The sequence below is a fragment of the Berghia stephanieae genome, chromosome 8, assembly GCF_034508935.2.
Source record: "Berghia stephanieae isolate SIO BIC M18660-M18661 chromosome 8, UCSD_Bste_1.3, whole genome shotgun sequence".
In the NCBI taxonomy this organism is placed as follows: Eukaryota; Metazoa; Mollusca; class Gastropoda; order Nudibranchia; family Aeolidiidae; genus Berghia; species Berghia stephanieae.
In genome coordinates, this window is record NC_088367.1 from 51,528,692 (window position 1) to 51,545,483 (window position 16,792).

Here is a 16,792-nt window from a genome sequence, read left to right on the forward strand (position 1 = left end):
TGACAGTAGGTTGTGACCAGTAAGTCATTGTTTCCTGTGACAGTAGGTTGTGACCAGTAAGTCATTGTTTCTGTGACAGTAGGTGTGACCAGTAAGTCATGTTTCCTGTGCATAGGTCGTGACAGTAATTGTTTCCTGTGACAGTAGGTCGTGACAGTAAGTCATTGTTTCCTGTGACAGTAGGTTGTGACCAGTAAGTCATTGTTTCTGTGACAGTAAGTCGTGACCAGTCGTCATTGTTTCCTGTGACAGTAGGTCGTGACCGTAAGTCATTGTTTCGTGACAGTAGGTGTGACCAGTAAGTATTTTTCCTGTGACAGTGGTCGTGACCAGTAAGTCATTGTTTCCTGTGACAGTAGGCTGTGACCAGTAGTCATTGTTTCTGACGTAGGTTGTGACCAGTATGTCATTGTTGTTATTGTTGTAACAACAGGCGTGACCAGTAAGTCATTGTTTCCTTGACAGTAGGCTTGACCAGTAAGTCATTGTTTCTGTGACAGTAGGTCGTGACCAGTAAGTCATTGTTTTGTGACAAAGGCTGTGACCGTAAGTCATTGTTTCCTGTGACAGTAGCTGTGACCATAAGTATTGTTTCTGTGCAGTAGGTGTGACCAGTAAGTCATTGTTGTTATTGTTGTAACAACAGGCTGTGACCAGTAAGTCATTGTTTCCTGACAAGGTCGTGACCAGTAAGTCATTGTTTCTGTGCAAGGCTGTGACAGTAGTAGTCATTGTTTGTTATTGTTGAACAACAGGCTGTGACCAGTAAGTCATTGTTTGTTATGTGACAACGGGTGTGACCAGTAAGTCAGTTTGTTATTTTGTACAACAGGCTGTGACCAGTAAGTCATTGTTTTATTGTGACAACAGGTTGTGACCAGTAAGTCATTGTTTCTATGTTGTACAACAGCTGTGACCAGTAAGTCATGTTTGTTCTGTAAGTAAGGATGTCCAGTAAGTGTATTGTTTGTATTGTTACCGTGACAGTAAGTCTTGTTGTAGTAAGTCAGGCTGTGACCAGTAAGTCCATGTTTATTGTGTACAACTGTGACAGTAGTCATAGATGTATTTTGTACAGAGGTGTGACCAGTAAGTCATTGTTTCTTGACACTAGTGTGCACAAGTCATGTTCCTTGACATGTTCTGTGGTCGTGACCAGTAAGTCATTGTTTCTGTGACAGTAGGTTGTGACCAGTAAGTCATTGTTGTTATTGTTGTAACACACGCTGTGACAGTTTAAGTCTTGTTCCTGTGACAGTATGGCTGGACCAGTAAGTCATTGTTTCTGTGACAGTAGGTGACCAGTGTCCAGTTTCGTACATGTTTGTATTGTCAGTAACAATGTCTGTGACCGGTAAGTCATTGTTCTGTGACAGTAGCTGTGACCGTAAGTCATGGTTTTGTGACAGTATCGTGACCATTATTCTTGTTTATGTGACATGGTGTGACCATAAGTCATTGTTTCTGTGACAGTAGGTCAGTGACCAGTAAGTCATTGTTTCCTGTGAAGTGAGGTTGTGATCGTAAGTCATTGTTTAGGTGACAGTGGTTGAAGTCATCGTTTCCTTACCACTTGACATTCTTTTAATCATTTTTATGTGTATATTTTAGTGACAGTAGTTGTATACAGCTAAGAATTAATGACTTTATAACAGTAAGGATTTTATGTAATCATTGATAAATACAAACTTGTATTAATTACTTTCAAATAAAATCCAAATAGTAATCATTTTTGTTGTGACAGAAAGGGGAGTGTCTTATTTATCTAATCAATTAGTGTTTGACGATGAGTATGTCGGTCTGACCATAAAGTCAGGTTCGTTTATGTGAACAGTAGGTGCGTTGTATTGTTTACATTACAGTGGAAGTAAGTACCAGTGTTTCTTTTGTGACATAGGTCGTGACCAGTGAGTCGTTGTTCCTGTGACGTAGGTTGTGACAGTAGTCTGTTTCCTGTGACAGTAGGTCGTGACCAGTAAGTCATTGTTTCTGTGATGCGTAGTCTGTCTGCATGTTTCTGTGACAGTAAGTCGTCCAGATTGTTTCCTGTGACAGTGGGTGTGACCAGTAAGTCATTGTTTCTGTGACAGTAGGTTGGACCAGTAAGTCTGTTTCCTGTGCGACAGGTCATGTTCGTGACCAGTAGTCTGTTCCCTGTGCAGTTGTCGTGACCAGTAAGTCTTGTCCTGTGACAGTAGGTCGTGACCAGTAAGTCATTGTTTCTGTGACGTAGGTTCTTCCTGTGACAGTAGGTCGTGACCATAAGTCTTGTTCTGTGACAGTAGTTGTGACATAAGTCTTGTTTCTGTACGTAGGTTGTGCATAAGTCATGTTTGTGACAGTAGGCTTGACCAGTAAGTCATTGTTTCTGTGACAGTGGTTGCGACCATAATCATTGTTTGTGACAAGGCGTGACAGTAATCATTGTTTCCGTGACGTAGGCTGTGACCAGTAATCATGTTCGTGACATAGGTATGACATAATCATTGTTTTTTTGTTGTAACACACTGACCAGTAAGTCTTGTTCTTGACAGTAGCTGTACATAAGTCATTGTTTCTGTGACGTAGTCGTGACCAATATCTTGTTTGTTATGTTGTAACAACAGCTGACTAAGTATTGTTTCCTGTGACAGTAGGTCGTGACAGTAAGTCATTTTCCTGTGACAATAGTTGGACCAGTAAGTATGTTCCTTATGTGTAGTGACCAGTAAGTCATTGTTTCTGTACAGTGTGTGACAGTAAGTCATTTTTCTGTGACAGTGGTCGTGACCATAAGCATTGTTCCTGTGACATAGGTTGACCAGTAGTCATGTTTCTGAATTAGTCGTGACAGTAAGTTTATTTCCTGTGACGTTGTGACCAGTAAGTCATTGTTTCTGTGACAGTAGGTCGTGACCAGTAAGTCATTGTTTTGTACAGTGAGGTGACCAGTAGTCATTGTTTCCTGTGACGTAGGCGTAAGTATCATTGTTTCTGTGATAGTGTGACCAGTAAGTCATTGTTCTGTGACAGTAGTCGTGACCTAGTAATCTGTGCTGTGCAGTAATTTGTACTAGTGTGCAGTATTTTCCTGTACAGTAGGTTGTGACCAGTAAGTCATTGTTTCCTGTGACATAGTCGTGACCAGTATTATTTCCTGTGACAGTAGGTCGTGACAGTAAGTCATTGTTTCATAGGTTCGTGCAGTAGTCATAGTTTCATTGTTTGAGTAGTTGTCGTCAGTAAGTCATTTTCCGTAATGTCGTGCAGTATGTCGTGACTACTTCAGTGTTCCGTACTACTTGTACCGTACATATTTCCTGTAGTGGTTCTAGTTTGTTTCCTGACAGTGTGTGCCTAGTCATTGTTCTTGACAGTAGTTTGCCTGTTGGTTCTGTATTTTTTAACAAGGCTGCCTAACATTGTTTCCTGTGACAGTAGGCTTGTACGTAGTCATGTTTCTGAGTGTCGTACCATAGTTTTTATTAATGTTGTACAAACATTTTTCTGTCAGTAGTCAGTAGTTGTGACCAGTAGTCATTGTCCTGTACATAGTTCGTGACCGTATCATTGTAGTTATGTTGAAAGCGTGACCAATAATTTTCCTTACCTGTCGTCTAATCATGTTCTGACAGGTGCCATATCTGTTGTACGGGTGACGAGTTTTTTTTACGGGCTAAGCATTTTCTGTGACAGGTGACAAGTCTTGTTCTTGACGTAGTTGAAAAGCTTGTTTACAGTGTGACGTAAATGTTCGGCAGTAGTGTGCCTATCATTGTCCTCTAGGACATAAGCTTCTGTGACTAGTGACCATAGTCATGTTCTGTACTGGGACAATTTCGTACAGTGCATTCATGTTCTAAGGGTGACCAGTAATCAGTCTGACAGTTGTCTGACAGTATCTTTCCGTATGTGTGACAATGTTCCTGCATGTTTTGACCAGTGTCTATTGTATGTTTTACAGTGACCAGTAAGTCATTGTTTCCTGTGACAGTAGGCTGTGACCAGTAAGTCATTGTTTCTGTGACAGTAGGTAGTGACCAGTAAGTCATTGTTTGTTATTGTTGTAACAACAGGCTGTGACAAGTAAGTCAGTGTTTCCTGTGACAGTAGGCTGTGACCAGTAAGTCATTGTTTGTTATTGTTGTAACAACAAGCTGTGACCAGTAAGTCATTGTTTCCTGTGACAGTAGGTCGTGACCAGTAAGTCATTGTTTCCTGTGACAGTAGGTTGTGACCAGTAAGTCATTGTTTCCTGTGACAGTAGGTTGTGACCAGTAAGTCATTGTTTCCTGTGACAGTAGGTTGTGACCAGTAAGTCATTGTTTCCTGTGACAGTAGGTCGTGACCAGTAAGTCATTGTTTCCTGTGACAGTAAGTCGTGACCAGTAAGTCATTGTTTCCTGTGACAGTAGTCGTGACCAGTAAGTCATTGTTTCCTGTGACAGTAGGTTGTGACCATAAGTCATTGTTTCCTGTGACAGTAGGTTGTGGCCAGTAAGTCATTGTTTCCTGTGACAGTAGGCTGTGACCAGTAAGTCATTGTTTCTGTGACAGTAGGTTGTGACCAGTAAGTCATTGTTTCCTGTGACAGTAGGTCGTGACCAGTAAGTCATTGTTTCCTGTGACAGTAGGCTGTGACCAGTAAGTCATTGTTTCTGTGACAGTAGGTTGCGACCAGTATGTCATTGTTTGTTATTGTTGTAACAACAGGCTGTGACCAGTAAGTCATTGTTTCCTGTGACAGTAGGCTGTGACCAGTAAGTCAATGTTTCTGTGACAGTAGGTCGTGACCAATAAGTCATTGTTTGTTATTGTTGTAACAACAGGCTGTGACCAGTAAGTCATTGTTTCCTGTGACAGTAGGTCGTGACCAGTAAGTCATTGTTTCCTGTGACAGTAGGTTGTGACCAGTAAGTCATTGTTTCCTGTGACAGTAGGTCGTGACCAGTAAGTCATTGTTTCCTGTAACAGTAGTTTGTGACCAGTAAGTCATTTTTTCCTGTGACAGTAGGTCGTGACCAGTAAGTCATTGTTTCCTGTGACAGTAGGTTGTGACCAGTAAGTCATTGTTTCCTGTACATTAGTCGTGACCAGTAAGTCATTTTTCCTGTGACAGTAGGTTGTGACCAGTAAGTCATTGTTTCTGTGACAGTAGGTGTGACCAGTAAGTCATTGTTTCCTGTGACATAGGTGTGACAGTAAGTCATTGTTTCCTGTGACAGTAGGTCGTGACCAGTAAGTCATTGTTTCCTGTGACAGTAGGTCGTGACCAGTAAGTCATTGTTTCCTGTGACAGTAGGTCGTGACCAGTAAGTCATTGTTTCCTGTGACAGTAAGTGTGACCATAAGTCATTGTTTCCTGTGACAGTAGGTTGTGACAGTAAGTCATTGTTTCTGTGACAGTAGGTCGTGACCAGTAAGTCATTATTTCCTGTGACAGTAGGTCGTGACCAGTAAGTCATTGTTTCCTGTGACAGTAGGTCGTGACCATAAGTCATTGTTTCTGTGACAGTAGGTTGTGACAGTAAGTCATTGTTTCTGTGACAGTAAGTCGTGACCATAGTCATTGTTTCTGTGACAGTAGGTCGTGACCAGTAAGTCATTGTTTCCTGTGACAGTAGGCTGTGACCAGCAAGTCATTATTTCCTGTGACAGTGGGTCGTGACCAGTAAGTCATTGTTTCCTGTGACAGTAGGCTGTGACCAGTAAGTCATTGTTTCTTGACAGTAGGTGTGACCAGTATGTCTTGTTTTGTTGTAACAACAGGCTGTGACCAGTAAGTCATTGTTTCCTGTGACAGTAGGCTGTGCCAGTAAGTCATTGTTTCTGTGACAGTAGGTGTGACCAGTAAGTCATTGTATGTTATTGTTGTAACAACAGGCTGTGACCAGTAAGTCATTGTTTCCTGTGACAGTAGGTTGTGACCAGTAAGTCATTGTTTCTGTGACAGTAGGTCGTGACCAGTAAGTCATTGTATGTTATTGTTGTAACAACAGGCTGTGACCAGTAAGTCATTGTTTCCTGATCCTAGGTCGTGACCAGTAAGTCATTGTTTCCTGTGACAGTAGGTCGTGACCAGTAAGTCATTATTTCCTGTGACAGTGGGTCTGACCAGTAAGTCATTGTTTCCTGTGACAGTAGCTGTGACCAGTAAGTCATTGTTTCTATGAGAGTAGGTTGTGACCAGTATGCATTGTTTGTTATTGTGACACAGGCGTGACCAGTAAGTCATTGTTTCCTGTGACAGTAGGCTGTGACCAGTAAGTCATTGTTTCTGTGACAGTAGGTGTGACAGTAAGTCATTGTTGTTATTGTTGTAACAACAGGCTGTGACCAGTAAGTCATTGTTTCCTGATCCTAGGTCGTGACCAGTAAGTCATTGTTTCCTGTGACAGTAGGTCGTGACCAGTAAGTCATTGTTTCCTGTGACAGTAGGTTGTGACCAGTAAGTCATTGTTTCTGTGACAGTAAGTCGTGACCAGTCAGTCATTGTTTCCTGTGACAGTAGGTCGTGACCAGTAAGTCATTGTTTCCTGTGACAGTAGGCTGTGACCAGTAAGTCATTATTTCCTGTGACAGTGGGTCGTGACCAGTAAGTCATTGTTTCCTGTGACAGTAGGCTGTGACCAGTAAGTCATTGTTTCTGTGACAGTAGGTTGTGACCAGTAGTCATTGTTTTTGTGACAAAGTGTGACCAGTAAGTCATTGTTTCCTGTGACAGTAGGCTGTGACCAGTAAGTCATTGTTTCTGTGACAGTAGGTAGTGACCAGTAAGTCATTGTTTGTTATTGTTGTAACAACAGGCTGTGACCAGTAAGTCATGTTTCCTGTGACAGTAGGTCTGTGACCAGTAAGTCATTGTTGTTATTGTTGTAACAACAGGCTGTGACCATATCATTTTAATGGGGAGTCATTGTTTTCCTGTGACAGTAGGTCGTGACCAGTAAGTCATTGTTTCCTGTGACAGTAGGTTGTGACCAGTAAGTCATTGTTTCCTGTGACAGTAGGTTGTGACCAGTAAGTCATTGTTTCCTGTGACAGTAGGTCGTGACCAGTAAGTCATTATTTCCTGTGACAGTAGGTTGTGACCAGTAAGTCATTGTTTCTGTGACAGTAGGTCGTGACCAGTAAGTCATTGTTTGTTATTGTTGTAACAACAGGCTGTGACCAGTAAGTCATTGTTTCCTGTGACAGTAGGTCGTGACCAGTAAGTCATTGTTTCCTGTGACAGTAGGTTGTGACCAGTAAGTCATTGTTTCCTGTGACAGTAGGTCGTGACCAGTAAGTCATTGTTTCCTGTAACAGTAGGTTGTGACCAGTAAGTCATTGTTTCCTGTGACAGTAGGTCGTGACCAGTAAGTCATTGTTTCTGTGACAGTAGGTTGTGACCAGTAAGTCATTGTTTCTGTGACAGTAGGTCGTGACCAGTAAGTCATTGTTTCCTGTGACAGTAGGTCGTGACCAGTAAGTCATTGTTTCCTGTGACAGTAGGTCGTGACCAGTAAGTCATTGTTTCCTGTGACAGTAGGTCGTGACCAGTAAGTCATTGTTTCCTGTGACAGTAGTTGTGACCAGTAAGTCATTGTTTCCTGTGACAGTAGGCTGTGACCAGTAAGTCATTGTTTCTGTGACAGTAGGTTGTGACAGTAAGTCATTGTTTCCTGTGACAGTAGGCTGTGACCAGTAAGCCATTGTTTCCTGTGACAGTAGGCCGTGACCAGTAAGTCATTGTTTCTGTGACAGTAGGTCGTGACCAGTAAGTCATTGTTTCCTGTGACAGTAGGTTGTGACCAGTAAGTCATTGTTTCCTGTGACAGTAGGTCGTGACCAGTAAGTCATTGTTTCCTGTGACAGTAAGCTGTGACCATAAGTCATTGTTTCCTGTGACAGTAGGCCGTGACCAGTAAGTCATTGTTTCTGTGACAGTAGGTCGTGACCAGTAAGTCATTGTTTCCTGTGACAGTAGGCTGTGACCAGTAAGTCATTGTTTCCTGTGACAGTAGGCCGTGACCAGTAAGTCATTATGTCTGTGAAAGTAGGTCGTGACCAGTAAGTCATTGTTTCTGTGACAGTAGGTTGTGACCAGTAAGTCATTGTTTCCTGTGACAGTAGGTCGTGACCAGTAAGTCATTGTTTCCTGTGACAGTAGCTGTGACCAGTAAGTCATTGTTTCTGGACAGTAGGTTGTGACCAGTAAGTCATTGTTTCTGTGACAGTAGGTCGTGACCAGTAAGTCATTGTTTCCTGTGACAGTAGGTCGTGACCAGTAAGTCATTGTTTCCTGTGACAGTAGGTCGTGACCAGTAAGTCATTGTTTCCTGTGACAGTAGGTCGTGACCAGTAAGTCATTGTTTCCTGTGACAGTAGGTTGTGACCAGTAAGTCATTGTTTCCTGTGACAGTAGGCTGTGACCAGTAAGTCATTGTTTCTGTGACAGTAGGTTGTGACCAGTAAGTCATTGTTTCCTGTGACAGTAGGCTGTGACCAGTAAGTCATTGTTTCCTGTGACAGTAGGCCGTGACCAGTAAGTCATTGTTTCTGTGACAGTAGGTCGTGACCAGTAAGTCATTGTTTCCTGTGACAGTAGGTTGTGACCAGTAAGTCATTGTTTCCTGTGACAGTAGGTCGTGACCAGTAAGTCATTGTTTCCTGTGACAGTAAGCTGTGACCAGTAAGTCATTGTTTCCTGTGACAGTAGGCCGTGACCAGTAAGTCATTGTTTCTGTGACAGTAGGTCGTGACCAGTAAGTCATTGTTTCTGTGACAGTAGGTCGTGACCAGTAAGTCATTGTTTCCTGTGACAGTAGGTTGTGACCAGTAAGTCATTGTTTCCTGTGACAGTAGGTTGTGACCAGTAAGTCATTGTTTCCTGTGACAGTAGGTCGTGACCAGTAAGTCATTGTTTCCTGTGACAGTAGGTTGTGACCAGTAAGTCATTGTTTCCTGTGACAGTAGGTCGTGACCAGTAAGTCATTGTTTCCTGTGACAGTAGGTCGTGACCAGTAAGTCATTGTTTCCTGTGACAGTAGGTCGTGACCAGTAAGTCATTGTTTCCTGTGACAGTAGGTTGTGACCAGTAAGTCATTGTTTCCTGTGACAGTAGGTCGTGACCAGTAAGTCATTACTGAGTTATAGTTAGACACCGAAGCTCGCCTAACGAACGACTTGCCCAACACGTGACCATTTTTTTTCTCGCGTCCTCTCGTCTAATCTCGTCACTCCGGAATAGAAAGAGGAGGCGGAGCTCATATGATATAACGCAATGAAAGTTCTGTCCGATGACGGGTGGGGGGATATCACCTCTCCAAAACTTACCTTATTATATGAGATCTTGAGATTCTTATCCAATCATCGATTGCTCGTTTGACAGTTCGCTTGTGAACAGTTAGGAGACCATCTCTTGATTTATGGGCAGGCGGCTTTGCGTAAAGGCGGTGAGTGTTGTATACATCAAAGAGTACCGCTGACCGATGGGTAAATAGTGGTTGTGTAACCCAAAAGCCCTGCCGTCTCGACTTCAAGGTCTTGTATGTAATAGTTGCGTCACCATCTCAAGGCTCAGGAATTAATTAGTGAGCTGATTCAAACAATGTGGCTTTCAAATTTATCGTATACGTAATCATTTGGAAGCTACAGAGAAAGGTGTTTTTGTGTAATCCCTTTCACACACACACACCGCGCACGCGCGCGCCACACACACACACACACACACACAAACATATACAAACAATACACATCCTGGTCATCTATTGCCTATATTATTAATGTTAATATATACATCCCATGCTGATTGTCACTACCCCCCCCCCCCCAACCATTTCCACCATCCAAGTACCAGCCGCCTTTTCTCTTTGATTTCGTATCATGGTCTACCCGAAGCCCAACACCTTGATCGTTTGTGGGTCAACCCCCCCCCCCCCCCCACCTTCCCCCGTAATCAATTTATAATTTTCTCTCTGTATAGAGCGCCACATGCACAATTATATACTATTGAATGACACTGACCTTGCCCCTCCCCTAACACAAGCCAACAGCAACCCAAGCTATCCTCTATCACGTGACCTTAGATCCGATGCTGCATACCGCTTGAGAGTCTTCACTATCCAGATCTCGTTCATGGTCACGTGAGAAGGCTATATCCGTTCGGGTTCGGCGTTCGGGTTCGGCGTTCGACCCGATTTCATTAAAAGCCTAGTCATTGTTTCCTGTGACAGTAGGTCGTGACCAGTAAGTCATTGTTTCCTGTGACAGTAGGTTGTGACCAGTAAGTCATTGTTTCCTGTGACAGTAGGACGTGACCAGTAAGTCATTGTTTCCTGTGGCAGTAGGTCGTGACTTACTGTTTGCATACCTTTGTTTTGTTCTTGGTTTGCTCAACATTTTTCACTTTGTATTAAAATTGACTTTTAAAAAATAAATAAAAGATAAAATTTGACCACTCCTTTCAAAACTTCATCATAGAAAAAAGAAGTTGTTGCTTAAAATTGAATTTCAAGCTCAGCTGATAAAACTAGGAGTTTAAATGAAAGTCTTCTTTGTAAACTGAGTTTATCTTCATCTTTAAATATCACCTGTTTTCTCACTCTAATACTTTAGACTGTATAGAAGGAATGGGCGTAAGGAATGAGCGTGACGTCACTCTCTTTGTTATTGTTTTTAGACAGCCATTTTAATGATTAGTTCTCACTAAATTCTATCAATCAGACTATAAACATTTAAGGTTACACATAGTTTGTGTGTGGGTACATTTTATTTGGCTTTGGATGTTGTGAGTATTTGACCCAAACACAAAGAATCAATTGACAATTGACTTCATCTAGATGTTTGTGACATCAAACTGTTTTGAGACAATGGGCTACGTGTATATATTATTGTCTGACACTTCCACAGGTGTAACACTATCCAGTCGGTAATTATTGATGCCTTATTTGGACAGTATGGTTGGGGTTTTGTAGCCATCGATGATTTCTCTGTCTACAGACAACCCTGCCCTCCTTCTAGTAAGTATGGGATTGTTAATGATGATGAATAAAGAGAATAGAAAAATGGCAGATGAAAACAGAGAGAAAATAAATATCATGCTGTGAGGGGGACCCAACTGATACGACACTCACTGCTTGCCTGAAATAGAGATAAAGAGAGACTGTGTGATAAAGAGAGAGAGGGGGAGAGTAGAGAGAGCATTCAATCTCTGAGCTTCCTTACACCGTGATATTTTTATTCTCTTTGTTCAATTGTCACTTCTCTACTCCCTTGATTTCTCATCATTGTTGATGACAGTGCCTGCTCCGGCCACAATTATTTTTAAGAATATCTGTTTGTTACTTGTATGTTTAATAATATAATTTTCAGCCTTGTCAAAAATGAGAGATAGTATTTGTTTGGAATGGTACTTTCAAACTTTATACCGTTGCCAAACATAAGATCATATAGTGGGGTAGGGTTTTTTTTAACCTCTCATGGTGACCAGAAGGGTCACTGTTGCTCTGTCCTCTACTTCTCTCTCCCTTTTATCCCTGTCCCCCTTCCATGTTGCCTTTTGTCCTGGAATAGAATTTAGTCCATAGTCCTAATTATCATCCTTAGCTGCTTGTAACACATTGAAAAACCATGGAAGAAAAGAAAGTGTGCACAAACAGGCGTTCTTACCCAGTTCTATTAGCGCATGGAACATCATCCCTGAAAATGTCAGAGCAAATTATAACCCAACAATATTCCATAGTTCTCTAGAACGTGACCAGTTTAAAACCAATAGACAGACAGTACGCCAATGCCACCCCCACCACACCGAGTTGTGTCCATTTTCATCACATGAAGCTGCAACTATTTTGGATTGGATTGGAGGGAAACGGTCAAATATGTTGTTCTCTTTTGTGGCAGAGGATATTTAGTTTCCATTGAAGCACCTTTCATTGATGTACTGTTATATTTCTGTCAGTTTTGAATATTCATATATTTATAGACTGTTGAATGAATCCCTGTCAGTAGGATCCTGTTCTAGTGTCTGGGTGAGACTGGGAGGCTGTATCACTATACAACACACATTGATAAATTGCTCTTGAAATCTTGTTTCATTCCCTGTGTAAACCAGCCCCCTTTGTCTAACATTGTCTTCGATTGACCCCAGATCTGTAAGGTTAAATTATCCAAGACAATCGAGATTTAACTTGATGTTTTACCCTTTTCACTTTTTAAGATTTTGGCTGGACAAGGATTTTCAGCCCAAAATTTAAGTGTTTAGAGTTTGGTTCTTTATTGAAGCTTTTCTATTCCTTGTACATACTTTGTTACAGTCCACAGCTTGTAGCAGCTTAGTCTTCACTTTGGTTTGTTTGTGACTATGTCTGCCTGTAGTCATCAGGATGATCTATAAAACCTGATCTAGCACAAAGTCATTATACAGGTTACCACCCCCATCACCGATAGAAAGTGAACAGCAAAATATATTTGCCAATACAATCAGTGGGATCAGAGGAATGTTTGGATGTAACTTTAAGATGTATTTGATTATTTGGTAATAGAATCAGTGGGATCAGAGGAATGTTTGGATGTAACTTTAAGATGTATTTGATTATTTGGTAATAGAATCAGTGGGATCAGAGGAATGTTTGGATGTAACTTTAAGATGTATTTGATTATTTGGTAATAGAATCTGTGGGATCAGAGGAATGTTTGGATGTAACTTTAAGATGTATTTAATTACTTGGTAATAGAATCTGTGGGATCAGAGGAATGTTTGGATGTAACTTTAAGATGTATTTGATTATTTGGTAATAGAATCAGTGGGATCAGAGGAATGTTTGGATGTAACTTTAAGATGTATTTAATTACTTGGTAATAGAATCTGTGGGATCAGAGGAATGTTTGGATGTAACTTTAAGATGTATTTGATTATTTGGTAATAGAATCTGTGGGATCAGAGGAATGTTTGGATGTAACTTTAAGATGTATTTAATTACTTGGTAATAGAATCTGTGGGATCAGAGGAATGTTTGGATGTAACTTTAAGATGTATTTAATTACTTGGTAATAGAGTCTGTGGGATCAGAGGAATGTTTGGATGTAACTTTAAGATGTATTTGATTATTTGGTAATAGAATCTGTGGGATCAGAGGAATGTTTGGATGTAACTTTAAGATGTATTTGATTACTTGGTAATAGAATCTGGGGGATCAGAGGAATGTTTGGATGTAACTTTAAGATGTATTTGATTATTTGGTAATAGAATCTGTGGGATCAGAGGAATGTTTGGATGTAACTTTAAGATGTATTTGATTATTTGGTAATAGAATCTGTGGGATCAGAGGAATGTTTGGATGTAACTTTAAGATGTATTTGATTATTTGGTAATAGAATCTGTGGGATCAGAGGAATGTTTGGATGTAACTTTAAGATGTATTTAATTACTTGGTAATAGAATCAGTGGGATCAGAGGAATGTTTGGATGTAACTTTAAGATGTATTTGATTATTTGGTAATAGAATCTGTGGGATCAGAGGAATGTTTGGATGTAACTTTAAGATGTATTTAATTACTTGGTAATACAATCAGTGGGATCAGAGGAATGTTTGGATGTAACTTTAAGATGTATTTGATTATTTGGTAATAGAATCTGTGGGATCAGAGGAATGTTTGGATGTAACTTTAAGATGTATTTGATTATTTGGTAATAGAATCAGTGGGATCAGAGGAATGTTTGAATGTAACTTTAAGATGTATTTGATTATTTGGTAATAGAATCAGTGGGATCAGAGGAATGTTTGGATGTAACTTTAAGATGGATTTGATTATTTGGTAATAGAATCTGTGGGATCAGAGGAATGTTTGGATGTAACTTTAAGATGTATTTAATTATTTGGTAATAGAATCAGTGGGATCAGAGGAATGTTTGGATGTAACTTTAAGATGTATTTGATTATTTGGTAATAGAATCAGTGGGATCAGAGGAATGTTTGGATGTAACTTTAAGATGTATTTGATTATTTGGTAATAGAATCTGTGGGTCAGAGGAATGTTTGGATGTAACTTTAAGATGTATTTAATTACTTGGTAATAGAATCTGTGGGATCAGAGGAATGTTTGGATGTAACTTTAAGATGTATTTGATTATTTGGTAATAGAATCAGTGGGATCAGAGGAATGTTTGGATGTAACTTTAAGATGTATTTAATTACTTGGTAATAGAATCTGTGGGATCAGAGGAATGTTTGGATGTAACTTTAAGATGTATTTGATTATTTGGTAATAGAATCTGTGGGATCAGAGGAATGTTTGGATGTAACTTTAAGATGTATTTAATTACTTGGTAATAGAATCTGTGGGATCAGAGGAATGTTTGGATGTAACTTTAAGATGTATTTATTACTTGGTAATAGAATCTGTGGGATCAGAGGAATGTTTGGATGTAACTTTAAGATGTATTTGATTATTTGGTAATAGAATCTGTGGGATCAGAGGAATGTTTGGATGTAACTTTAAGATGTATTTGATTACTTGGTAATAGAATCTGTGGGATCAGAGGAATGTTTGGATGTAACTTTAAGATGTATTTGATTATTTGGTAATAGAATCTGTGGGATCAGAGGAATGTTTGGATGTAACTTTAAGATGTATTTGATTATTTGGTAATAGAATCTGTGGGATCAGAGGAATGTTTGGATGTAACTTTAAGATGTATTTGATTATTTGGTAATAGAATCTGTGGGATCAGAGGAATGTTTGGATGTAACTTTAAGATGTATTTAATTACTTGGTAATAGAATCAGTGGGATCAGAGGAATGTTTGGATGTAACTTTAAGATGTATTGATTATTTGGTAATAGAATCTGTGGGATCAGAGGAATGTTTGGATGTAACTTTAAGATGTATTTAATTACTTGGTAATACAATCAGTGGGATCAGAGGAATGTTTGGATGTAACTTTAAGATGTATTTGATTATTTGGTAATAGAATCTGTGGGATCAGAGGAATGTTTGGATGTAACTTTAAGATGTATTTGATTATTTGGTAATAGAATCAGTGGGATCAGAGGAATGTTTGGATGTAACTTTAAGATGTATTTGATTATTTGGTAATAGAATCAGTGGGATCAGAGGAATGTTTGGATGTAACTTTAAGCTGTATTTGATTATTTGGTAATAGAATCTGTGGGATCAGAGGAATGTTTGGATGTAACTTTAAGATGTATTTAATTATTTGGTAATAGAATCAGTGGGATCAGAGGAATGTTTGGATGTAACTTTAAGATGTATTTGATTATTTGGTAATAGAATCAGTGGGATCAGAGGAATGTTTGGATGTAACTTTAAGATGTATTTGATTATTTGGTAATAGAATCTGTGGGGTCAGAGGAATGTTTGGATGTAACTTTAAGATGTATTTAATTACTTGGTAATACAATCAGTGGGATCAGAGGAATGTTTGGATGTAACTTTAAGATGTATTTAATTATTTGGTAATAGAATCAGTGGGATCAGAGGAATGTTTGGATGTAACTTTAAGATGTATTTGATTATTTGGTATAGAATCAGTGGGATCAGAGGAATGTTTGGATGTAACTTTAAGATGTATTTGATTATTTGGTAATAGAATCAGTGGGATCAGAGGAATGTTTGGATGTAACTTTAAGATGTATTTGATTATTTGGTAATAGAATCTGTGGGATCAGAGGAATGTTTGGATGTAACTTTAAGATGTATTTAATTATTTGGTATAGAATCTGTGGGATCAGAGGAATGTTTGGATGTAACTTTAAGATGTATTTGATTATTTGGTAATAGAATCTGTGGGATCAGAGGAATGTTTGGATGTAACTTTAAGATGTATTTAATTATTTGGTAATAGAATCTGTGGGATCAGAGGAATGTTTGGATGTAACTTTAAGATGTATTTAATTATTTGGTAATAGAATCTGTGGGATCAGAGGAATGTTTGGATGTAACTTTAAGATGTATTTAATTATTTGGTAATAGAATCAGTGGGATCAGAGGAATGTTTGGATGTAACTTTAAGATGTATTTAATTATTTGGTAATAGAATCTGTGGGATCAGAGGAATGTTTGGATGTAACTTTAAGATGTATTTGATTACTTGGTAATAGAATCTGTGGGATCAGAGGAATGTTTGGATGTAACTTTAAGATGTATTTGATTATTTGGTAATAGAATCTGTGGGATCAGAGGAATGTTTGGATGTAACTTTAAGATGTATTTGATTATTTGGTAATAGAATCAGTGGGATCAGAGGAATGTTTGGATGTAACTTTAAGATGTATTTGATTATTTGGTAATAGAATCTGTGGGATCAGAGGAATGTTTGGATGTAACTTTAAGATGTATTTAATTACTTGGTAATAGAATCTGTGGGATCAGAGGAATGTTTGGATGTAACTTTAAGATGTATTTGATTATTTGGTAATAGAATCAGTGGGATCAGAGGAATGTTTGGATGTAACTTTAAGATGTATTTGATTATTTGGTAATAGAATCTGTGGGATCAGAGGAATGTTTGGATGTAACTTTAAGATGTATTTGATTATTTGGTAATAGAATCTGTGGGATCAGAGGAATGTTTGGATGTAACTTTAAGATGTATTTGATTATTTGGTAATAGAATCTGTGGGATCAGAGGAATGTTTGGATGTAACTTTAAGATGTATTTGATTATTTGGTAATAGAATCTGTGGGATCAGAGGAATGTTTGGATGTAACTTTAAGATGTATTTGATTATTTGGTAATAGAATCTGTGGGATCAGAGGAATGTTTGGATGTAACTTTAAGATGTATTTAATTACTTGGTAATAGAATCAG

General features: G+C 39.1%; 1 protein-coding gene across 1 annotated transcript in view; it reads left to right on the forward strand.

The window, feature by feature from the left end:
• The window catches only part of LOC144978845 (MAM and LDL-receptor class A domain-containing protein 1-like), a 181,367-nt gene that overhangs the window by 63,262 nt on the left and 101,313 nt on the right, over positions 1 to 16,792 (forward strand). The window contains exon 29 of the mRNA XM_078925405.1: positions 10,873 to 10,982. Within this exon, the coding sequence (XP_078781531.1) occupies positions 10,873 to 10,982 (110 nt within the window). The remainder of the gene's footprint in view (positions 1 to 10,872; positions 10,983 to 16,792) is intronic.